The 24,271-nt window shown below is 45.5% G+C and overlaps 1 protein-coding gene across 11 annotated transcripts in view; it reads left to right on the top strand.

Annotated features, from left to right (window-relative positions):
- FGFR2 (fibroblast growth factor receptor 2) overlaps nucleotides 1-24,271 on the top strand; it is a 107,652-nt gene that overhangs the window by 47,009 nt on the left and 36,372 nt on the right. For 6 of the 11 annotated variants that reach the window (XM_010859237.1, XM_010859232.1, XM_010859235.1 and 3 more), the window contains 3 exons: nucleotides 5,065-5,188; nucleotides 21,968-22,158; nucleotides 23,273-23,420. In XM_010859237.1, coding sequence (XP_010857539.1) covers nucleotides 5,065-5,188; nucleotides 21,968-22,158; nucleotides 23,273-23,420 — 463 coding nt within the window. The remainder of the gene's footprint in view (nucleotides 1-5,064; nucleotides 5,189-21,967; nucleotides 22,159-23,272; nucleotides 23,421-24,271) is intronic. The other 5 variants (XM_010859234.1, XM_010859236.1, XM_010859239.1 and 2 more) reach the window with 1 other exon arrangement.

Consider the following 24,271-nt stretch of genomic DNA (forward strand, 5'->3'; position numbering starts at 1 on the left):
AGGGCTGTCCTTCTCTATAATTTGAACCCGTTTGAACCCTGATGCTGGTGGAAGGAAGTTGTGAGAATATTTATCGTCATATGGACACTGCATTCCTCAACTTGGCACAGAGTTCAACTTTCCGTCCAGCTTCTGGGTGTTTATTCTGCTTGTTATTGAACACCTGGGTATTTAGAAATGTCCAGAGTTTTTTGCAATGTGGAAGGCAAACATCCAGGTGACAGCTGGATCTTTGACCTTTCACCCAGGTGTTTTGGTGTCCTCCCAACTCAGTGGACATTCCCGGTTGTCAGCTGCAGGCTAGGGGTTTAACAGGCAACTCAGAGGCTTTAGGTAACAGAGGAATTTCGAAAAGAAAAAAAAAACCTGCCTGGGCCACCTTTTGTCTTTGCGATGACAGGGTATGGAATGTTTGTGGGTCTAGTTTTTGGATGGCGAGTCAGAGAGTGTAGGCTGTTAGCTAAGTCGACTTGGTTCTAGTATTGAAATGTTATTTTTAAAAGTCTTTAGTGAACATTAACTCTGAAACCCCATGCTCTCTCCTTTTGTTCCTTGGCAGATGAAAAATACTGATGAATTCCACAAAGATTTAGCCACAGGCAGGAATGAAAAGAAGGAATTGTGCATGTACTGGTTGATGCAGGATTTCGATTCTCCCGGGCTCTTGAGGTCGGTCTGCGAGAGAGCCACTCGTGCAGTGGATCTGCCGCAGGGCAACTCCTCGCCTAGAGTTTTCGTTCACATTTTCTGTTGTGTGCATGGGGAATTTATGTTTAAATTTAAAAAGTGAGAATGAGAAAAGTGTAAACACTTTTAATCCCATTGCTTTAATTATATATATATTACTAACAATTTAGTATATTTTCTTTCTTATTTTACCTTGTATATAAGTCATGCTTACAGATTCAGGCCTATATGCACCTAGAAGGGTGTCTGTGGTGTGTGTGTGTGTCTGTATTTTTTACAAAAGGGAGTCATAAATAGACATTTGCATTCAGCCTGCTGCTGCTGCTAAGTCACTTCAGTCGTGTCTGACTCTGTGTGACCCCATAGACGGCAGCCCACTAGGCTCCCCTGTCCCTGGGATTCTCCAGGCAAGAACACTGGAGTGGGTTGCCATTTCCTTCTCCAATGCATAAAAGTGAAAAGTGAACGTGAAATCGCTCAGTCGTGCCCGACTCTCAGCGACCCCATGGACTGCAGCCTACCAGTCTTCTCCGTCCATGGGATTTTCCAGGCAAGAGCACTGGAGTGGGGTGCTATTGCTACTTGTTTTCATTCATCAATAACTATTAATGATATTTTACCAGCACTGGACAAAAGAAGGCTTCATATTTTTTAGTGGCTGTATGCTAGTCTTCTGGAATAAACTACTCATTATGAATGAGTCTGCTCCTCGTGGGTTCCAAGTTTTTTTTCTGTTACAAGCTGTGCTTGAAGCAATGATTTTGTCATGTGCTTTGAAGTAATTCTGCTCTTTTTTGTGTAGACAAGGTTTCTAGAAGTGGAATTAAGTAGGGTCCCCCCAAAAAATGTCTGTTTTAATAGGTGTGAGTAAATTATTTTACAGAAATATTTTTCTCAACTTTAATTCCTGTTATGAGTCGGTTTCCCTCCACCCTCACCAAGTGCTCAATGACACTGATCTTTCTAATTTTTGTTAATCAACTGGTGAGTAACCGTGTCTCATTATTGTTTTAATTTGCATTTCCCTGCTCCTTAATGAGGTTAACATCTTTTCATATGTTTATTAGATGTTCACATTCCTCTTCTGGGAATGCAAAGATGGTTTATGTGCATATGACCTAATTGGCGGAAACGCTGGAGCATTCAAAACCTGGGGAATTGAGAAAAACATATTGAAGATAACATCTTATACATTTTTGTAGTTTCTTTAGGTTTACTCAGATTCTTGGTATGGAAATGGTGTGTGTCATGGCCTTCTAGCTAAGATCAAGTTTAATACGGTGGCTTCCCTGTTGGCTCAGTGGTAAAGAATCCGCCTGCCAATGTAGGCGACACAAGAGATGCAGGTTTGATCCCTGGGTTGAAAAGATCCCCTGGTAGCCTGCTCCAGTGCTTTTGCCTGAAAAATTCCTTGGACAGAGAAGCCTGGTGGGTTACTGTCCATGGACTCGCAAAGAGTCAGACATGACTAAGCGACTGAGGACATTGTTTAAAAAGCACAGAAACCTTTCTGCCTCTTCCCTATTTTTGTACAGTTACTCTGTATAGGCTCTTGGCTTGTCATTAAGCAACTAATAGTTAATGGTAGGATGTCCTCTACAAACGTGTCAAATTGTCTCCCTGTTGGTGGTTTCCAAGGGCATCCATTTGGAAAATGCCATAGCTCATAACATTTGGGACTGGTGGCAAGTCAAGGAATCAAATATTGGAGCCATGGTGTAAGAAAATAAATATTAGCAGCATCGTATGGGGTAATATTGATTGAGTACCAAGGTCTCTGGAAGGGCAGAAACACCCTGTTTAGTAAATATGTTTCTCATTGTGAAAGCATTTTATAAATGTTAACTTATTAACATTATTGTCGTGCACCTCTAGGAAGTAAATATCCATGGGAGAACATGCCCTTGTAGAGGGATCTTACGTGCACTGCCATAGCCCTGAGGAAAGATTGCGGCTGACCATGTGCCTGGGGGTTAAAAAAAAAAAAAAGAAAAAGGCAGTGGCATGCCGAGCTGCATATGCCAAGATTTAACGTCTGGGCCGAGGCAGACCATGCCCTCTCTGCACAGTCCAGGTTCAGCTCCATTTGGAATCCGCTCTGTGCCAAATCTGGGTCCAGGCACAAGAAAGACATTGACAGTTTGGACGGGGTCCAGAGACAGGCACTAGCCATGATTAAGGGCTTAGGCCCATGACATTTGAGCGGGGGCTCAAAGAACTGAATATTTACAGCAGGGCTAAACGCTGGATTACGTGGCTTGGTGACGTCAGGGCCTGAGTTACTCTGCATGTGACCAGTTCCTCAGAGGCCAGGCAAGTCCCATTCCTGATATTCCTGAGAGCTGGGGGTGAGGGAGGGTCTCACTGTGGGCTTATCTGGCCTAAGTTAAATCAAGCAGTTTCCATGCTTAGAGCCTGCAGCCGCAGGGGAGTCCCTGAGGCCCAGGATTCTGGTAGAGAATTCTCCTTGCACTGAAAATTTTAGCATCTACATCTTGTCCTCTTTCTGAGCATCCCTTTAATGCATGCTTCAGGGAAGGTGCTTATCCCTTCTAAGAGGAGGCATAGCCTCTTGTTCTGGGTCTCCCGAAAGCCTGTGGTCCAGCCAAGGGCAGAAAATGCATCTTCTCCCAACACAGAGAATGGACTGTCTCCACTGTGGTCTGATGCCTGCAAGTTCATTTACTGCCAGACTTCTTGCCTGTGACAGTGAGACCAGCGCCCTATCACCAGCTCTAGGACCTTAGACTCTGAAACGACCTCCATGGTTGTACAGGGGGGGTCGTCTTCAGGCAGTAGCTGAAACAAAGTGACTGCTCAGAGCTCAGTCTTGATGCAGGGCTTGTAGTCTGTTAAGAAGTAGAGTCCAGCGTTCACCCCATGATGCTTCCTAAGACTGTTAGTGATGAATGACCAGCTCGCTTGTTTTTGGACTCAGGATCAGTCACTGCACTCTGCCGTGGTGGCTTGTGCTGCACATGAAGAGAGTTGTACTACAGCATGTTTGTCTAATCTCTTACCTCTGTTGGCTCTGCTTTTCGAAGTGGACAGCTGCTCTGCCCTCCTGTTATGTATAATGGAGCATTCATGAGATGATTTTCTTTCTTCGCTAATTTAGTTCCTTGAATCACTCATGTGCTTGCAGAGGCTCTGCTGGTATTATCGGTTTTTATGTGATTAAGGCAGAAAACACTTGCTGCGCTCAGGGAATCATTCAGAAGGTCAGTTGGAATTCCTGAAACAATAGTTAACATGAGTAGGCCCTGGCTTTTTATTTTTTTCTTTTCACTTCCCCAGAATGCCTTGTCCAAAATGCCTTTAAAGAATGATATGGATTTGGAGAGAACTATTAAAGCTGTGAGCCTGAATGATGCAATCTGCATTTTGTTCTTAATATGGGGGAAAAAATCATAGTTGCTTGAAAACCTGAGTCTGTTGAAATATTTTAAAAGCAAAGTGGGCACATTAGAATCTAGCCTGTTTGCATGTTGACAGAACTCGGGTAAGAATTGTAGTAACTTATTTTCTCACGTGCTGCTTAACTTTGAAAAGTCTTAAGGATTTTGTAAACAGATGGATACACACCTTAAGTTGCCTAAGGATTCATTACTCCCATATTTGGAATTCTGAGTATATATCTCAGGGACATGTAGCATCTTATTCAGCCACCCCCAGTGATGGGGCAGGGCACAGATCTGAGTTTCTAGCTGAATCTTCTTGATGTCCCAATAGCATCTAAGGGCCGCACGGAAAGTGCTGGGAGGTCTTCACACCAGAAGGCTCCAGGAACAGTAACAGTAGCTACCTTGTGGGTTCCTTGGAGGAGTTAAGGTTAAACTTGCTGAGGTTGAAAGGAGTGCTCAGGGAAATATTGGGTTAGCAATAAAGTTCGTTCGGGTTTTCCCGTAACATCTTTCAGAGTGAACTTTTTGCCCAGTGTAATACCTGGTATCCAGTACATGTTCACATCCCTGGCATTGGCTCTGTGTGGTTCCTTGGTGCCATAAAGTCTAAGGGTTCCCAGTGGATGACCAGTCTGAGGTTCACCTGCCCAGGAACACTGACACTGGGGTTAGTGTTGCGTTCCCTGGCCACTTGGCAGCTTCTGGAGGAACCCTCAAGCCCGTGACATGACCGACCTCCTCCACACCCTCTCAAATCTGAACATGTCAATGCCGGCTTGCCAGATGCTCACTGTGATGATGATCATGGTTGTCCTTTGTCACCTGGTCTGAGTCCTTATTATGAGGAAACTTCAGAATTCGGGTGATTCTTCTTTACCTTCCTTGTCTCCCTCACCTTCTTTTCAAATCACGAAAGCACAGCACCTGGTATTCTGTACTAAACTTGTCCAGTAACCGCCTTTCCTCTTTGCAGGTACGAAACCAGCATTGGAGCCTTATTATGGAAAGCGTGGTCCCGTCTGACAAAGGAAATTATACCTGCGTGGTGGAGAACGATTACGGGTCCATCAATCATACGTACCACCTCGACGTTGTTGGTGAGTTTACTTCTCCCTGAGTGCCAGCCATGTGCCATCCTGCTGCAGCTTGGCTCATTTGAAGCTGTGAAAGTGAGCGCTGTTTCTCCCTGTACTTTCAGGAGGGTTGGTTTGTTTTCCTTCTTTCTAAATACAGGCTGTCATTGAGAAGGATGCTTTTGTCGTTTGACATGTGTTCTGTTTCCTGATTAGCTGAGTTACATGCATTTATTGTGGTCCCCTTGGTTCCCAAGCATCCTCTTGTGTGACGTGGATGTGATGCGAAATGTGCTGATGTTCTGGAAGCTGAGATTTCTCTGAAAAAAAAAAAAAAGTTAGCATGTGTAGGGAATGGGTCCAGTTAGGCCATGGGGGAACATTGTTTTTGAAAGAAGGTCAACTGTATAATGCTGGCTGAAGAGTAAAGGAAAAGGTATTTTAATGACTGAGCTTATAGCTGGTTGGAGGAAGGTTAATATCAAGGAGCCATTCAGTTCCATCAGAAGAAAGTTGTTAGACACCACAAGTTCAACATCCATTCCTAGAACCTATTTCTTCTGTGAAAAGAGAACTATTTTAATGGGCTGATGGAATACTTTAATGCTTAGAGAATTAAGCTATTTTTAATGAAATATCTTAAGACTACATAGCTTGTTGTCCTGGAAACTCAGATTTCTTCTCAAGTCTGGTCTGTTATGCTGGGTTTTATTGTAACTGATGAAGAAAGGGGGTTTCGCTGTGTTGTTAGAGGATAGATAAACTTACACCAAGGACATGTCTTGTTTTGCGATGGTGGGTTGAGGTCTTTTCTTTGTTGAAGCCGTCTTTGCTCATTGCCATCTACCTTGACTCTCAAAGTGGCCACTTGTCCGTGAGTCCTTGCTGTGGGTTACCTAATCAGTTTGCACATATATGCCAGGTTGCTCCTGCTAAGGTCTCAGGCGCAAAGCTCACCTTGGTTCAGTTTGCCTTGATGTGACCCTCTGTAACCCCACAAACTCATGCCCACCCACTGTGTATCCACAAACAAAGGCCTTCCTCCGTCATTTCCTGGGCATGAGACCCTAGTATTATTTTACATGTGGGCATTTCTTCTCCTTCAATAAAATATAAACTCCTTGAAGAGAGAGACCACATAGATAAATATATATATTTTTTTAATATTTTGGCCATGCTTTATGTATGGCATGTAGGATCTTAGTTCCCTGATCAGGGATTGAACCCACACACCCTGCTTTGGCAGTGTGGAGTGTTAACCACTGGACCACCAGGGAAATTTCCCCCCTACTCCGCCACCCATAGATATTTGAATTGCCCAAAGAGCCATTAAGGAACCTTGCAAAAGTTTGATTAACCAAATTACATAGATTTGGTTACTTGAAGTTTTAGGTTAATTGAAAATTAAATAGAAAACCATTTTAATTTTCTAGCAGGTTAAATTCTTAAGAAACCCTGCTTTAGAAAGTATGATACAGTCTTTTTAAAATTTCCATTTGTGAGTATTCAGTGGAAAAAAAGTAACATTTTATTATTCAGAATCCTTAATGTGAAATTTGAAAGGATTTTGCATAATGTGAATTCTATAGATATTCATAAAAGCCTGCGTTTTATACTCTCTTTTCTTACAAAGATATTTGTGGAATGTTTCTTAGTGGGAATCACCATGTACAGGTATTTCTCCAAAGAAACACAAAGAGAAGTAACACCCAAATACCAGAAAAAAGTAGTTAGCATTTATCTTGGCACTGATGTGCCATAAGTCTGTTGATCAAAGAACATACAACTTGTATTTCACTTTGGGTCTGACTCATCCTGAATTTGACATGCAGGTGTTTCTATTTCAGGAAAGAAAGGTTTGAGGCTGAAAGTTCTAAATACTTAATTTTGAAAATAAGTAATTTATTATGGGAATAAAATCATCGTGCTATAGCAGTCTTTGGGGATCCTGGCTTTGCAGAGGTCTACAAATTGTTCATTAAGATTGGTTGGGGCCATTCCAGGAATTAGGAGTCATATCTCGGCCACTTCAGCCACGGGGCTCTTGCTTATATAGTAGGTTTTAGGTTGAGTTGTTATGTAAAACATTCAAAAGCCCCTCACCCCACCCCCCCTTTCAGCTTTCTGGCAGCTCATCTCTGTGAAGCCCTGAAATCTCTCTTAGCATTTAGGGTTGGATTTGAATTGGGCTGCTGAATAATGGAATTGTGCTGTCTAATGTTAATCCCCTGGCAATCAGTCTTGTTGAAAAGAGCGTATGATTCAGTGGTGTAATGTGGAGAGAGCGTAGAGTGTATGGAGTAATGCAGAGAAAGGCCTGATTATGTCACAAATTTGGGAGCTCGCCCAGCTAAACGTGGGCCAATAATGACACAATGCTGGTTGGGAATATCCATGAAAGCTCAACCCCAATAATTTTCCAAGCCTTGAACCTTCTTTATAAATAGAAGCCAAAAGTCAGTGGAGTCTAAGACATTTTCAGGAAAGATGGAGGTGTGAAATACTCTCATTTTTGCTCAAAAACCCTAGTAATTGCTCTGAGAAGTGGTAATAAAATAAGAATTGAGTCAGCTGAAGGGTCTCAGGCAGTCTTACAGGGCTGGCAGACGAATCGTTCTGAACATCTTGGCAAGTGGAAACAAAAAGGATTCAGGCACAAACACTGAATTTCTGGTGGCCCGCAGGTCCAAGCTTAATATACTGCTGCTTCATAGCAGCCTCTCAGCTACATCTCCGTTTCACAGAAGTTCAGAGATGCTTTCCCAGAGAAAGTGAAGTCCTGTCCTAGAGCACGTTCTCTGAGGCTTTATTTTTGTTGCTTTGAGACATAGGCTTGCAGTTTAGATATGATGATGCATCAAACCGGGTGAGATCTTTTTATTGAAATTCTTCCTTGGAAAGGCATTCCCATAAGCATTTTCATGTAGAAGCCGTGTAATTTAAGTGACATTCTTGTGTTCTGGAATTAAACAGCAAGCCATTGTTGTGTGTGAGGGAGATGCTTTGGTTTACGGGAGCCCTTTTAAGAACCTTGCTTGATCCTCATTAAAATTGACACCATTACTTTTCAGCCATTTACTTGCAAGGGAAAATTAGTGTGAAGCTCCACATCTCGGTAATTGTGCTGATAATAAAACGGGCTCTCTTTAAAAGACCTGGCTCCGGGAGTTGGCAAGCGTTTGCCATCGTTCATCTGTGAATGAGGCTGGAGTGCTGGATCCTGCCCGGGGCCCTGCCACCAAGAAAGAAGCTGCAACCTGGGAGAAGTCATTTAATTTTTGGTCTCACCCTTCTTGTGTCTGAGAATGAAGGTGCTGAGACCCACTTTAGATAAATGCAGCCTGGTGTTGTGAGCATAGCAGCTCTGTCCGCCCACACGCTGGGGACTGAGCGACCTGGGACAAGTGATGTAGCTGTTCTGAGCCGCTCGGAGGTGATGCCTGCCTCATCTGTGTTGGTTATCAGTTTCCAGGGTGCCGCTGTAACACGTCATAGCCTGGATGGCTTAGGTACACAAGGTACATATGTGTGTGATCTGTCCTGTCCAGTCAGACTCTCTGTGACCCCAGGCTGCTCTGTCCATGGGATTCTCCAGGCAAGAATGCTGGAGTGGGTTCCCATTTCCTCCTCCAGGGGATCTTCCTGACCCAGAGATCAAGCTCTGATACTTAAGTTGTATTTAAATAAATCCTTGAGGGACTTCCCTGGCGGTCCAGTCGTTAACACTTCACCTTCCAATGCAGGGCATGAACATGTGGTCCCTGGTTGGGGAACTAAGATCCCACATGCCTTGCAGGCAAAAAACCAAAGCATAAAACAACAGAAGCGATGTTGTAACAAATTCAATGAATACTTTGAAAGAATAAAAAAAAAAGCTTAATAAATAATTGGAACTGCCTCCATTATATTTTCAAAGAATGTTTGGGGGTTAGAATAAGCCTGTGTGTGTGTGGTCAGTCACTCAGTCGTGTCTGATTGTTTGCAACCCCGTCAACTGTAGCCCATCAGGCTTCTCTGTCCATAGGATTCTCTAGGCAAGAACACTGGAGTGGGTCGCCATGCCTTCCTCCAGGGGATCTTCCCAACACAGGGCTTGAACCTGTGTCTCCTGCATTGGCAGGTGGATTCTTTACTACTGAGCTACCTGGGAAGCCCCCAGATGGCTTAAAACAATAGGAATTTATTCTCTTGTAGATTCTGAAGTCAGGGTGTCCACAGGGTTGGTTCCTTCTGGAGACCCCAAGGGTGAGTTCACTCATATCTCTGTCCCAGCTTCTGGTGGCTGTGGGAGTCCTTGGCTTGGGGACATATCACTCCACTTCTGACTCTGTCTTCCCTTCCTTTCTGTGTTTTCTCAAATCTCCTTCTGCCTTTTCTCTCTTAAGGATGCCAGTCAATGCATTTGGGGCTCATCTTCAATCCATGGTGATCTCCTCTTGAGATACTTAACTTAATCACAAAGACCTTATTTCCAAATAAGGTCACCTTCACAGATTCCTGGGGTTAAGATGTGGGCTTATCTTTTCTGGGGCCACAGTTCAACCCAGTTTGGTGGTTTGAGAAATTCGTTGGCCTAACAGATGAAAACACCCAGTGGGTACCTAGGTGGCTAGCAACAAATACTGCTACTGCTTTCTTTTTTTGCCAAACCAGAAACTCCTTTGAGAATCAGAAGACATCCTAAATGGCTTTTATTGACTCAATCGGAAGTCTTATTGACCAAACTGGATGGCACGTTGGGACTGATGAAACTGGCCAATGGCTGGCAGTCACTTATTCTGCTGAGGTGTCCACCTTTGGTTAAAGATGTTGTTGAGGCTGCCCCAGGAATGAGATAGTTGCTTGAACTTGCAGAAGAAGGTTGTAGAGTTTTGAGAGCTTTAAGTTCGTCGAATTGGTCTCGTTACTTCCACTTCCACCTCTCACCCCATTTTATAGTCGGGGAAATCCCAGTTCCAAGTGGGTAAGTCATTTTGCCAGCATCTCAAAGGGGCTCCAGAGCTGGGTCTTCTCAAATTCTAGATTAACGCTGCCTGCACCCTCTCTGATGTCTCTGTTTTAGGATTACTGTAGTGTAGACCAGCAGCTGCTGCAGCCAGGCTCAAGAAAGGTGAACCCCATGTTCAGCTCTTTGTTGCCAAAACCCCCAAAAAGTGAGAGAGAGAGGGAGCAAGGGAAGTGTTCAGAAGACCAGTTGCTCCTTCTTACTCATAAAGACCCTTTCTTTGGCTTTGATTTATGAGCTTGGTGTCCGTTCCCTGTCCAGTTTTGCATTCCCAGAGACCAGCGGGTAACTTGTGAGCTTTGCACCTGGCCTTGGGTATTTGGCGGGGGGGGGTTGGTAACTTGTAGCAGTGTTAGTCTCTCAGTCATGATTGACTCTTTGCAACCCGTGGACTGCAGTCCCCCAGGCTCCTCTGTCCATGGAATTTCTGGGCAAGAATACTGGAGTGAGTTGCCATTCCCTTCTCCAGGGGATCTTCCTGACCCAGGGATCAAACCCAGGTCTCCTGCATTGCAGGCAGATTCTTTGCTGTCTGAGCCACCAGGGAAGCCCACAGACAGCAGAGGTGGGAACATGTCCTCTGGATTTGCAGAGGCCAGCCGTGCCTCCTGTGAATTGGCTTACCAGAGACTCATCCTCCCCGGGCAAGAGCTGTAAGCAGATGACAGTGTCTTGGGGGACTGTTGGGAGCCATTCAGGGGCCAGGTGTCCCTTCTGGCTGTGAGGGATCACTCAGTCCCCTTCGCCAGTCCCGATGTGCTCAGTGGCAGATCACGATGGCGCTGGCCACTGGCCCTTGACATCAGTCCACTGTAACTCAGCCTGAAAGCAGGAAGGACTCCATCGCAGTGCTGCCTGTCCCTCAGGTGTGTGTTGGGAAGGAATGAAGTCTGTTACTCTGAACGCTGACTGATAGGCCTGCCTAAGGGGCTGACACCTGGTGTGCAGCGCTTGGCAGCCTGTCGTCATGGAGAAGTTGTGTCAGTTGTTTATTGCTTGGGGCAGCCCCGTCCTAGGAAGACAGAGGACCCTGTGTGATCCCTGGGCCATAGGGAGGAGACTGGGACAAGTCAGGGCCCCTGCAACCACACTTCTGCAGGGCAGTGGGCCTTTCTTTTGGTGGGGAGAGGGGGCTATTGGAACAAAGTAGGCTTTAAGAAAAAAGAAGAAATGGTGTAGTTTGTTAATTAACTGGCTGGATCAGGTTTCCCTGATAGTTCAGTTGGAAAGAATCCGCCTGCAATGCAGGAGACTCTGGTTCGATTCCTGGGTCGAGATGATCAGCTGGAGAAAGGGATAGGCTACCCACTCCAGTATTCTGGCCTGGAGAATTCCACGGTTTATACAGTCCATGGGGCCACGAAGAGTCAGACATGACTGAGCAACTTTCACTTTTTGGCTTATTACTGAGGCTCTCAAAATTAGGATCACTCCCAGCCACTTGCTCCTTACAGAAACCCTTCTGTGTCCTGGCTTCCATCATGCGGTGGCTCCTGGATGCTGCTTTTGTTTTTCTGTGTGATGAGGGCAGCCACGGCCCAGGTAGCATGAAACAGCACAGCACCGTGTATCTGGAGATTTAAATGCTCCTGACACCTGACTCTCGCCTTCCAACTTACAGCTCTTGTGCATTTCCCTGGCACTCGCCAACCCTCGGCTCCACAGAGCCCCTTGGGGTTCTTAACTTGAAGCATCTTGACCTAGAAGCTTCCTGGCCAGACCTCATTTGATTTTCCATATTCATGATTTTGCTGCCAATGAATTCTTTTCCATTTCTTGTTCTAAGTTTAAGACTTGGTGTTTCTCCTGATGCTGGTTTTGTGTGCCAGCTCAACGTTGTGAAATCCAGCTGGAGGGGGGCAGAAGGCCCCTCTATTGACGATGGATGAAGGTGCCGTGCCAGGGAATAGGTCACAGTGGTGCATTCCTAAGTGGGCCTGTTAACACTGACATGGAATCTTGGAGCTCCAGTGGGGATTGAGTAGGAAGCAGAGTCTCACTGCTTTTGTGGCTTCAGCAGCCAATTCCTCTTCCTCTTCCTAACCTTGCTGTCACATCAACCCTCAGGGGTCTCCACTCCTTCGGGGTAGCACTTCTGGAGGTTCTTGTGGGAATTACATGAGTGAGTGATTCAAATTCTGTTTGCCTCCTTTGCTAGCTCTGTGGCCTTGAAAGTCATGGAACTTCTGAGCCTCGGTTTTCTCATCTGTAAAATGGGGGTGATGATATGCTTTTCCTGTAGCACCACTGGGAAAGTGCAGTAGGTGAGTGGTGCTTTTAAATAATGGGACCCATGTGATTGCTATTCTTGTCATTAGGGGGTCCCACACCTTCTCTCACAGCTCTAAGCTGAGACATGCACACTCAGCCCAGCCCTGGCTAAAGGAGTGGTTGGTCCTCTCCTTTCCTTCAGGACAGAGATTTCAAAACTTCCTTCAGTAGCTACTGTTTAACGAGCTTTCTGGTTGCTACAGAGCGGGTTTTCGTACCTATTTCATAACAGGTATTCCAGGGGCAAAAGCTGCTCAGTGGGTGGCTATATTAGCCCCGGATACACTGACCAGCAGAAAGTGCTTCCTGCAGGACTAACACCAGCTCGAGGTGACTCCTTCCAGGCATTGAGAGCAGGTGGTACCCATGGCTGCCAGCTCCTGGGGTTGGAGCAGGCACATGCTGGCCTGGATGGGGCATGTTAGAACTTTGCCATATCAGCCTATTTGTCATGTTCTCTGCAACCCATCAGTTGCCCTCTGCCCCAGAGTTGAAAAAGGAAGCATTATTGATTGTTTTTTATTCTGGCAGGGGGCCTAGCTTAGAGGTGGCTGGGGAGAGGGCTAATATTTGATCTCCTGTTTATTCTTTGGCATTGACTCTGTGATGTGGGCAAAGAGGATGTAGACGTGTTAAGGATAAGTGTATGACTTACAGCATTTTGTAAGAGGGTCTCTTCACCATAGCTGGAAATGATTCAGGTGGGGGCAGAGGGCAGAGAGAAAGCTTGCTGCTATCAGGGTGTGGGCAAGTAAGCATGGCATGAAGATGTAAATTCATCAGTGGTAGTCAGGGTGCCTAGTAATTGAACTAGAACTTAGCAAGATTTTGATCAGTATGTGCTGAACTGAAATAATAAGAAACAGTTGGAGTTACTTATATTTGAGAGTTTGTGATTCTTAACATTGCACGTGTGCATGCTTAGTTGTGTCCAACTCTTCGCGACCCCGTGGACTGTAGCCCACCAGGGTTCTGTGTCCGTGGAATTGTCCCGGCAAGAATACTGAACTGCAAATTCTAATGTAAGGAATCTTCCTGCTGCTGCTGCTGCTAAGTCGCCTCAGTCGTGTCTGACTGTGCGACCCCATAGACGGCAGCCCACCAGGCTACCCCGTCCCTGGGATTCTCCAGGCAAGAACACTGGAGTGGGTTGCCATTTCCTTCTCCAATGCATGAAAGTGAAAAGTGAAAGTGAAGTCGCTCAGTCGCATCTGACTCTTAGCGACCCCATGGACTGCAGCCCACCAGGTTCCTCCATCCATGGAATTTTCCAGGCTAGAGTACTGGAGTGGGGTGCCATTGCCTTCTCTGAAGCAATCTTCCTAGTTTCTCTCTAAGCTCACACAGCTTCAATTACCGATCACCTTTTTAAACAAAAGACCTTTGTTGGGTTGTATTATGCCTATTCTCATTAAGATGAATGTAGAAACACCAACAAATCCTTCCCCTTTGAAACAGTAGTTCCACCAGAATTAGTTTGTGAATTCCCCCACCCTTAGAACACCCTGCTGTGCATTGGGGTCTTGCGTTTGGTTTCTTTTCATAGTCAGGAAGCTAGGACAGAAATGACCTGTCGTAATAAGGATGTGCTCCCAACTTCAAGAGCAGGTTTGAATTGGAAATGTGGCATCTTGGGGTACCCACACTCTTTCACCATGAGGAGATCAGATGCAGGTGGGAAGTGGAGAAGAAAAGGCTGAAGGGAGGGTGTTAGTGTTTCTGTGGGGAAGTTTTTCTGTTCCTCCTTCTGAGAAGAGAGAGATGTGGAGGTAAGAACATCATTGCCTTGGTCTGGAGGGAAAGATCATTCCACAGGGGTCATGTCTATTGATTGTACTGTAATGATTAATCCTCTATCTGTGGGGCATCTGGTGCTTGGCCTAGAGGGTGTTTGGGACAATCGGTTGAATGGAACATGTGCTTTGGCCTCTTGGGGCCGTCAGGTCAGTTCACAGTGCAAACCCCCCCAAACTGCCACCGTGAGGTGATTAAATAGAAATGGAGCTTCCTGGATCTTAATAGAACTCTTTTTTCTTTCTCCCAGAGCCTCCCACTTAAGAGAATTCTCTCAAACAAAGCCTACAGGAATTCTGTCCATCCCAAATCAGTGTGCAAATCACAGGTCAGAAGGTGCCCCAGACATTCTCTATCGTCTGTGCATGAAAGTGCTCTTTTTAAAGATAAGCATTGGATGTTGTTTTGGAGGAGTCTTTTTGGAAGTTGTGCTTTACTGAGAAAAGGAATTCCTCATTTTGTTTGGTTCAGTATACATTCTGGACTATAACTGAAAGATGAAGGATTTAGTCCTTTAAATTTTTACATTTTGGCCAAACGAAACAAAACCACCCTGAGTGTCAGCCATTACTGAGTGATCGGTGGGCAGTGGGCAGGGCTGGCCTGAGGTCTCTCATCTGGCTTGGTTGGTGAAAAGAGAAGGATTCAGATTGGAGCCTTTTGTGACCTGGGTGACTATTTTGAAGCTTCTCTTTAGATGCTGCTGCTTATGAGCAAGCAACTATTCTCTAGAATCACTTTTATTTTCGGGGCCTGAGTTTGCCTCTAAAAAAACAAATGAGGTTTTAATGTCCAACTTCTCCTGTGGTTCGTTACCAAAGAGAGGCATTTCTTGTTTGCTCAGATGGGCTGAAAGCTTTTGCTTCTGCTTGAACAGCCCCAGGAGTCAGGCATCTGAGAGATGAGCATGATAGGTTTTTCTGGACTTCCTCTTGAAGTCAGATTTTTTAATGGTGAAAGTTGATAAAACCATCAACATTATTACTGTGGACATCTTTCTATGTCTGTGCGTAGCTTTTTGCTTCAGTCTTTCTAGTGGTCTGTATATTGTCTGTTGTGGACGTAACTTATATAATCGTCCCCTTTTGCTGAGTATTTAGCTTATGTTCATCTTTTGCTTTCCAGTTACAAGAGAGGCTCCACTGACAAACTTTGCTCACACCTGTTTGTTGGCCACCTAGGTTAATTAATATTTTTCTAGGACCTATTTCTAGACGTAGATTCACTGGATCTTTTTGGATACCAACATCTTCATCCTAAACAGCTTCATTCTGAGCACTGCTGTGTTTGGGGACTCCCCCATGGTTTGGTGGTTTTTTTTTTTTTTTAGCTTTTTTGCAAATCATTTGGGGGAAAAAAAAAATCTAAATCAGAGTTCCACCTGTGTATTAAGAGAGTATATTTCGGTCCTGGATTTTAACATTTCCAACATCCTCTTCCCATGAAGGGAAGCCAGCTCTGCAGACACCAGCTGATAACCTTGTATTCCTGAAAGATGTTGCATGGACTCTAGCAAGTGGCAGGGTGCTGAGGCTCAGTGATGGAGCTCCCCAGCATGACTGTGCTCAGCTGTGTTTACCCCAGCTCCTCAGGAGGGAGACTGACGTCTGAGTTTTGCATCAGCCTGAAAACCAAGCACAATACAGGCAGGGACCTTGTGCCTGGTGAGAGGAAAGCCTTCATTTAGTCAACTGGACAAGATAAACATGCTTAACTAATGGAGAAGGCGGCTTTTCCAGGATCCCTGGGACTAGATCTCACCCTGAGATTGCCACCTCTGCCACGATTCTTTAAAAAAAAAGAATTAAGGTAATATATACATAACATAAAGTGTGCCATTTTAGCTGTTTCTGAGGATACAGTACAGCATCATTAAATACAGTCATTACTGTACCACTCTCCATCTCGGAACTTTTTCATCGTCCCAAAGCCTTTTCACAAAAGAAAGGGCATGTTTGAACCTAAAGTTGGCATACCTTTGTGGCTGCCAAAGCAGTTTCACATCCAGTTTAACTTTTTGAAGACACAGAGATCAGGGTATCATAAACATTTGGGGTGTAAATAGCACACGGCCCCGCTCCCGTAATTTGCCCAAGAAGACTTAAATTGACACCCAGCTGGTAGAAGCCACTCAACTCCCAGCCAAATAATACCGTCTATGACATTAATTAGGGAAGGCACCATGCCTCCGCCTGCTTTGGGCTTCCCAGTGCATCCAGCCTCAGCCAGCGCTTCACCCTGCATCTCCACCTCATCGAGCAAGCACAAAGGAATTAGTGGTGTTTTGCTTCTAGCATTTCACATAGCACAGCCTCCCTAAGTCACTGAGGAACCTCAGTGCTGGGGAGAACATTTTGGCTTTTCCCAAACCAGCTTGCTCCCTAGACTTTGCTCTCTGCAGAGACACACGTATGTTTTGGAGGAAGTTGGCTCTCCAGGCCACTTTGTCTAGAACCCCCAGAATCAGATATCCAAGCAGGAGAAAGATGAGGGTACATGTAGAATGGAAAGAGAGCAGCAAACTAGTCACCTTCCACCAAAGTGCGTTTTTCCTTTTTTTTTTTTAAAGTAATTTCTGATACCCATCATCCCCCAGTCCTTTCTGGAAGATGACAAGCAAAGTCCTGGCTACAGATGCATTGACTATTTCTGAGACACCAGCAATCCTTCTCATCCTATGTCCTAACTGTCCCTTTTCCTCCAGATTACTTTTTGGTTCTGACCTCCTTTCGTGCCAGTCTCTAGATGCTGGAGGAAGCTTAGGGAAAAGAAAACCCAGAACCTAGTTAGATGTAGCCTGGCTGGTTAGAGGGCATTCAGCAGAGTCTTGACAAGGCAATGAACTCATTCTACTAATTGTAATTCACGTGAGGTCTTTAGCAGGTTCTTGGGCTCCTCAAACATCAGAGGCTTTTGATCGGCTCTCCTAATAACCAGGCCTCATGCTAACTGGTTTAATGCGGGTTTTTTTTGTTTTGTTTTTGTTTTTTATGCAACAAAAGCCACCACTGCCTACTCTTGAGAAAAAAAGCAAGGCTAGGCTTTAGGAGCAAGAATTCTCAGTTGTTTTCACGTGTCCTCCAAGTTGCAGAATGTTCTTTCCCTATTCAGCCCCTTGGAGTTGCTAAGAAACTGCCATTTCAGAGGAGGGGTAATTCAATTTTGATTTTAATTTAAAGACAGGGCAGGCAGGGTTCTTCACGTTCCTGAAATGAATGGGTGCCCGAGAAGGAGGAGGCTCACTCTTTCCAGATCGGTCCTGGGCATGCACCGTGATTGGAGTCTCTCGGTGTTTTGCCGCCAGAGAGTGTGGCTTTGAAATGGTTCTTTGTGGCAAGCGCTGCTGAACTTTGTGGAGAAATACTTAGAAGACCAGTGTGTGCTGGGAAACCGGCGACTCCGGGCTTGATTAATTTATAGGTGTAATTTAAGAAGCTGGTTCTCCTCCTGATCCTGGGGATGTGTATTTACGGAGCCCATGGACAGGAGGCCTCTCTGCCCAGTGGACGTTCTTTATGGCCTTTGCTATGTTAAAGCAAAAGTTGTAGATCTCTTACAAGCAAACCTATTATGATGTCCAGAGGAGGGACGGGCATGTTATAAAGTTTCAAATGGTCAATTAACAAAGATTTATTCTTTGTCACTCAGGTATTTTCTCTCTCTCCTTCTCAATAATTACCCCTTGGAATGAAACAGGCTGTTTTCTTCCTGCAGCCTTGGTCCCAGCTCCAGAGTAGGATTTGAGAGAGCCTGTCTCAAAATTTAGACTCTCAGCAGCTGGGCCTTCTGCTTTGGTAAAGTCGACTCTTGGCGTACTTGACAAAGGGAGAATACGGGGGAGAGAATGTGTGTTTTAAAGCACTCCAGGCTGTGCTTACTACACGTTTATTTGGTGGAACCTCATTCCAGCAAGGCAGCCAACTGTCCCATCGGCCGCAGCCGCACCCTTTGGACTGCCTTCCGTTCTGTCTAAATTTGGAGCTTACGCAGGGACCTCAGGATCTCTACTGTAAGGGTGCTCATCTTCTTTCCGGCCCATGCACTGTGCATCAGCAACCTGCTGAACTCAGAATATGTATTTTTAAACATTTCAGTAAAAACACAGATATGAGATGCCTGTTGGCTTTTCTGTACATGTATATTGCTCCCCTTATAAAGAGCAAAATCTGGTTTCTATAATATCTGAGCGTTAAACATGCTGTGAGAGACCCCTTGCCTAAAAGGAAATCCTTCCTGGTAGAGGAGATATGACTTCTGTGATTACAAAAGAACAGGAGATGGGCCAGCTCTGGGTTTTATTCTTTCATCCAAAGATAATTCATCGACTGATTCTTTTTATGGGCTTCCCTGGTGGCTCGGTGGTAAAGAATTCTGCCTGCCAATGCAGGACACGTGGGTTCGATCCCTGGTCCAGGCAGATCCCCGGGAGGAGGAAATGACAACCCACTCCACTATCTTGCCTGGGAAATCCCATGGACAGAGGAGCCTGGTGGACCACACAGTCCATGGGGTTGCAAAGAGTCGGACACGATTTAGCAGCTGAACAACAACAAATTCTTTTCATATCAGCTTGCTGCCCCCAAAAGTTGCAGACCCAAGGGCATTGGAGTACCCCCAGGGCTGAGGAGAGCACGTTCGCTCTTGGAGGGGCTTCATGCCCACTGTCCTGGCCCTGGCCCTGTCTCGCTTTCCCAGTGCCTGCTGGCCTGGGCCTCGGAGGGACTGCCCGCTTCCTGGGGGCTGCCCCCCAGCCTGCTCTCCTGCCGGCCATCTGCACCCTGCGTTCACCTCAGTTTTTCAGAAGTTAGAACGGGAGTCCAGGTGCTGTCATCCTCTCACTGGTGATCCCCGTTCTTGGGGGTCTGATGGACACAGGGAAGAGTGGTTGCTGAAGGATCTGAGAAAGGGGAACGCCGTTCTTGGCAGAGCCTGGCATCCTGGGATCTCTTCCAAGATGCTTCAGGCCTCGTTCTCCGACTTGTTTAAGGGCAGAGAATAAGGTTGCAAAGGAAATCAAAGCCTGATGTGGAGAAACGAAACATGAGGCCTACTGACTTTTTAAAAACATTTTAAATAACATTCTCTAAGGTTTCATTTTATACTGAAGGCAGCTGTAATAAGTTTTGGAAGGCGGTGTAAGGTTTCGATTACAGAGCGATCCAGCTTGCAGTTTTTGTACCTAAAGTGAGAAAGGGCCGAGGGGGAGAGGGGGTGGCTCAGAGGTTATTTTGTATAAGGTGAGAAAATTTGAAAGGATGAATTCACCACTGTAAGCGGTAACATTTGGTATGCTGTAATTTGCAAATGCAATAACATGAAACCATTGCGAAGATGGTGCTTTTTTTTTTTTCTTTTTTGGGTGAACATAGTCCGGATAGCAATGGAATAACTTAATAACTGGAGCACAGCAGCACGTTGACCACAAGTAAAACAAGACTGCAGCTCCATCGTGGGCCCTGCCAGTGTTGCCCCAGTGATGAAGTTCTCTGCTGAAGCCTGGCGCAGACCAGGGCTGCGGTGCCGTATGAAAGCCCTCATTGTTCACGGCATCATTATTTGGTATTACATGCACAATGTTTGCTTGTGAAACGATTTATGAGAAACAAGCATGTTGAAGAAAGGGGACTTGGTTTGAAATTCAGTTGATCTGGCTTATGACATTTAAGATTTTATAGTACCTTTGTTTCTAAGAATAAATATTTAGGTCCACTGTAAATATTTATCTTTTGAACACGCAAACACACGCGTGCAAAACTGGAAAACTGAGCCAGAGAAGGAACTGATACCTAACATTCACTTCTCTGTGGGAAGGAGTAAAGCGCCTCAGTATTTGATAGGTGCAAAGGAGCGTGTTTTGTGAGCTTGGCCGGCAGTGTCCAGCCCGCGGGACCAGTGCCCCTTGGGCTGTTAAGTCTCTTAGGAGGAGGCCTGGTGGGGAGAGTGTGTGTGGACTTAACTCTGTTCTTTTCACATGCATGGGGTAAGCTGGGGTTGAACCAGAGCGCTGTCCCTGCTGGCCTCTGGCGGGTCCCTCTGCATCCACCTGGCCACCAGGCCTGACCAGGAGGCTCACAGTGGCCCATCACTGGGATGGCGTCTTAGCCAAGCAGTGAGTGTTTCTAGTGATGCTTGAAAGGATTCCAGCTTTGGGGTTTTCTGCCCCCACGACTAGGAGCCTCGACTTCCGGGCTCTTTGCTTTGCCCATGTGGGTGAAACCATGGCAAATGAATGCCTTCTTTGGGCTCTGCAACCCTGTCTTTTTAATGCAAAAACAAAGGTGTTTGTGAAGTGATGGAAGATTCTAGAATGAAATGTGCTAAAGAGTAACTGCTGGCACTTTTTCTTTTCTTTTTTTTTAAGTTTTTAAAGGCCAGCCACAGGCTTACGCAGTAAAATCAATTTGCACATGGTCTGGCTCCTGTCCAACAAATTCCACTAAATGACATTTTAATCTGAAAGCCCCAATATAGAAAGGCTTAGATAGCTGTCGTTTTAATTTGCTGTTTCCAGTGCGATGCTTAAGGATGCTCAGGCGTGGTGTGGAGACATCTTCGGTTTATCGAGCTGGTTGGGATGTCCTCATTTCCCTTGGTGATGTTTTAGGCTGGAGGTTAAAGGCAGCAGTACCCACAGTGTGGGGAGGGAGACAGGAGCAGGTACGTGCAGGTAGGTGGGCATGGGGTGATATTGGTGCATGGACTCTCTTTCTGTGTGTGACTCTTGACCGAGCTGCTGTGTAGGGAGGCTCTGGTCCATTTGTGATTCTGTGGACTATCTTTGTAGACAAGATCATGCAGCAGGCTGGTCTGTTACTTGATTCTTGAGGAACCTTATGTAGTCGTTCCTGCATCTTGATGCAGTTGCCTCTGCAAAGTTTCTGCAAAGACCACCCCTGAACTGGAAAGTTTCCCTAGAGAGACGCAGACAAGCGAGGGTGGAAAGTAATTGCTGGCTTACCCACTGTGGGGCCTCCTTTAAGACGGTCTGAGACGGTGCCGGGATTTGTGAACCAGTGTTGCTTTGTGTTTCTTTTGGTGCCACATCTGAGTAAGCTGAGGAGCGTCTGCCTGTGCATCTAGCATGGGACAGACAGTGACCCGGAGTACTTACAGGGAGGTGAACGGGGCGCGGGACAAAGAATGACCAAATGGAGTGAATTCCACAGCAAAGGGATGAAACCAGTTGTTCGTTACTTTGGGCTTTAGATTTTAGTTTATTTTCTTTTCAAAACAAGGGCTGTAAATCTTCCCCAGAGCATCTTAGAAAGGTGCGGGGAGACACTGCCTATAGATGCCATTTTGGAATTCAGGGTGACCTCAAAAGTTAGTCCCTGAGATGTTAAGCTGATGATCAAGGTGAGTTTCTGAAATGGTCCCAAATGAAATAAGTGAAGAGGCACTCTTTCCCTCACCATTTGTCTTTTAGATCCTCAAAATAAAATCTTATTCTTGTTCATTAGGTGGCCATGGACAACAATGACTCGAGAATGTAGTTAAGTTCTTTTCTCAGCTCTCTAAATACGTACTCTTTTTACAAGGGTCGCGCTCCAGCCCTCTCCTTTGAAGTCGTTTTTTGTTATGCATCGGGCCATGGTGTTATTTCAAAAGAGTCAGCCAGCAGACTCAAGGCCTTTTTGGCTTGAGTTCACTAGCAGCCTTCTGGACAACACGACTTATTTGTTCATCTCTCCGTGTCCCGTCCCCGCTCCCCCTTCCTTCTGTGTCTCCACCAGAGCGATCACCACACCGGCCCATCCTCCAAGCCGGGCTGCCGGCAAATGCCTCCACTGTGGTTGGAGGCGATGTGGAGTTTGTCTGCAAAGTGTACAGCGATGCCCAGCCCCATATCCAGTGGATCAAACACGTGGAAAAGAACGGCAGTAAATATGGGCCCGACGGGCTGCCCTATCTCAAGGTTCTGAAGGTGAGCAAGTTCTGAATCCAAAGATACCCACGACTGGGTTTCCCCTGATGAGTTTGGCCGCAGGTTCATTGATTTCCTTTTGAGTTTGAGAAGATGACTCTTGTATGTGTTCAGCACAGAGTGTGTTTGAGAATTAGCAGATCATTAGGCTTGCTAATAAAATCTCAGGAGGGAGCCATGGGGCAGTGGGAGGACTACTAAAGTTGGAGTCAGAATAGTTGAGCTGTTTATCAGCCCAGAGATCTTAGATGAGATGTTTAGGCTTAGCTGCACATCTATAAAAGTGGGGATCGTGATAGTATCTCCCCCACAGGGCGCTGTGCAGATCAGTGGATTGGAGTAGCTGGAAAGAGCATTATAAACTCTAGGTGTTGTCGCAACGTTTATTGTTCCACTGACGTTGTTTTTTCTTAATATGATGTTAGGATCAGATTTTAGTAGCCACCTTTTAGAAACAATTTAGATTTTCCTTTTAAAAGAAATCCCGTAACCTTTGAAGTTCTTTCACACGTGGTTTAGATGATAAACTTGAGAAGGTATTTCTGCACACGTGAAATGTAGAACAAGGAAACCTTTTTCCCCATGGAATTCTTCTTTGGTTCCTTGCAAGACCCAGTTTTAATAGCACCAGCCTCTTTATTTTTTAGATCTGTCTTGCTCTTCAAGATGGTGATAGCAACCGGTAGCTGAGTCTGCATAAATACTTCTGAGCACACTGCCTGACACATCTCCCACATTGAGCTGCTCATAGAGAATGTCCTTAAGAAGAACAGTCTTCCAGTAGAACCATAGGTAGCGTAGCTCAAAACATTAAACCACCAAAGTGTGCTCTCCAGCTACAAACACCCAGGATCCAAAAAGCTGGAAAGAGATGCTCCGCTTGGGGAACTGTGGGCCCTTTCTTCAAGGGAATTGATCACACCCTCCCTCCCCTCTCCACTGGGTCACTTCCACTGTCCACCAGTTGACTTATTTTTCTTCCTTCTAAACCCACAGCCCTTTGATGCTGCTGTTTAGATGAGATGAAGGTGGTTTTTTGGTGGTGTGTTGGTGGTGGGACCTTGTGAAGTCCTTCCGGGTTGGCCGTTATATTGTTCTCCTGTGTCTATTCCAGCACTCGGGGATAAATAGTTCCAATGCAGAAGTGCTGGCTCTGTTCAATGTGACTGAGGCGGATGCTGGGGAGTATATTTGTAAGGTCTCCAATTATATAGGGCAGGCCAACCAGTCTGCCTGGCTCACTGTCCTGCCAAAACAGCAAGGTAACAACGTTTTTGTTTGTTTTTTTTTGTATTTGTTTTTTTTTTTTTAAAAGAAGGCTGGATATAGAAGCTGAAAAGACCTGGTGCTTTGGGAGATTGCAAGCAGCTTATAGGGTGATTCTGTGGTCTTGGTATATTCATCATAATCTTTCTTCCGTGATGCGGCTGGTAGGATGCCAGCAGCCATGGAAAAATACCCACACATGTTCAAAGCGCTTGCTCTAATTTCTTTTGAAGATTGCCCTTCGCCCCCCACCCAGTTTTGAAGTTGTTCCTTCTGGTTTTTCTTGTTCAGGCTGCACATCTCCCATCATTATTGCACATCAGCACTGTTGCAGACACACACCAGTGTGCCTGTTGCGCATGGCATTTGCATAACAGCAGAATTTGATACCTTCCCAACCGCAGATTTTTAGAGAAATATCGTTGGTTCAACAGAGCACCGTTTTCTCTGTTACCTAATTGATACTTACAGAATACTGTCCTTGACCTTGTTATCCCAAGTTCAAGGATATCCCATCTCCGTGAATAAATGTACTGCTGACTGGCTATTAAAGACAGTAGATTGCTTTTCTCAGTTTTTCATATGAAAGGGACATGAGTCAGTCATGTCTGACTCTTTGCGACACCATGGACTGTAGTCCACCAGGCTCCTCTGTGGAATTATCCAGGCAAGAATACTGGAGTGGTTAGCCATTCCCTTCTCCAGGGGATCTTCCTAACCCAGGGATCGAACCCGGGTCTCCTACATTGCAGGCAGATTCTTTACTGTCTGAGCCACCAATTTGTCATGATTTACATGCAAATGTTTTTGTTGCAAAAAGAAAAAAAAAGAGCCCAGTTTCTTTGCT

This window comes from Bison bison, unplaced genomic scaffold, assembly GCF_000754665.1.
Source record: "Bison bison bison isolate TAMUID 2011002044 unplaced genomic scaffold, Bison_UMD1.0 scf7180017864456, whole genome shotgun sequence".
Taxonomy (NCBI): Eukaryota; Metazoa; Chordata; class Mammalia; order Artiodactyla; family Bovidae; genus Bison; species Bison bison.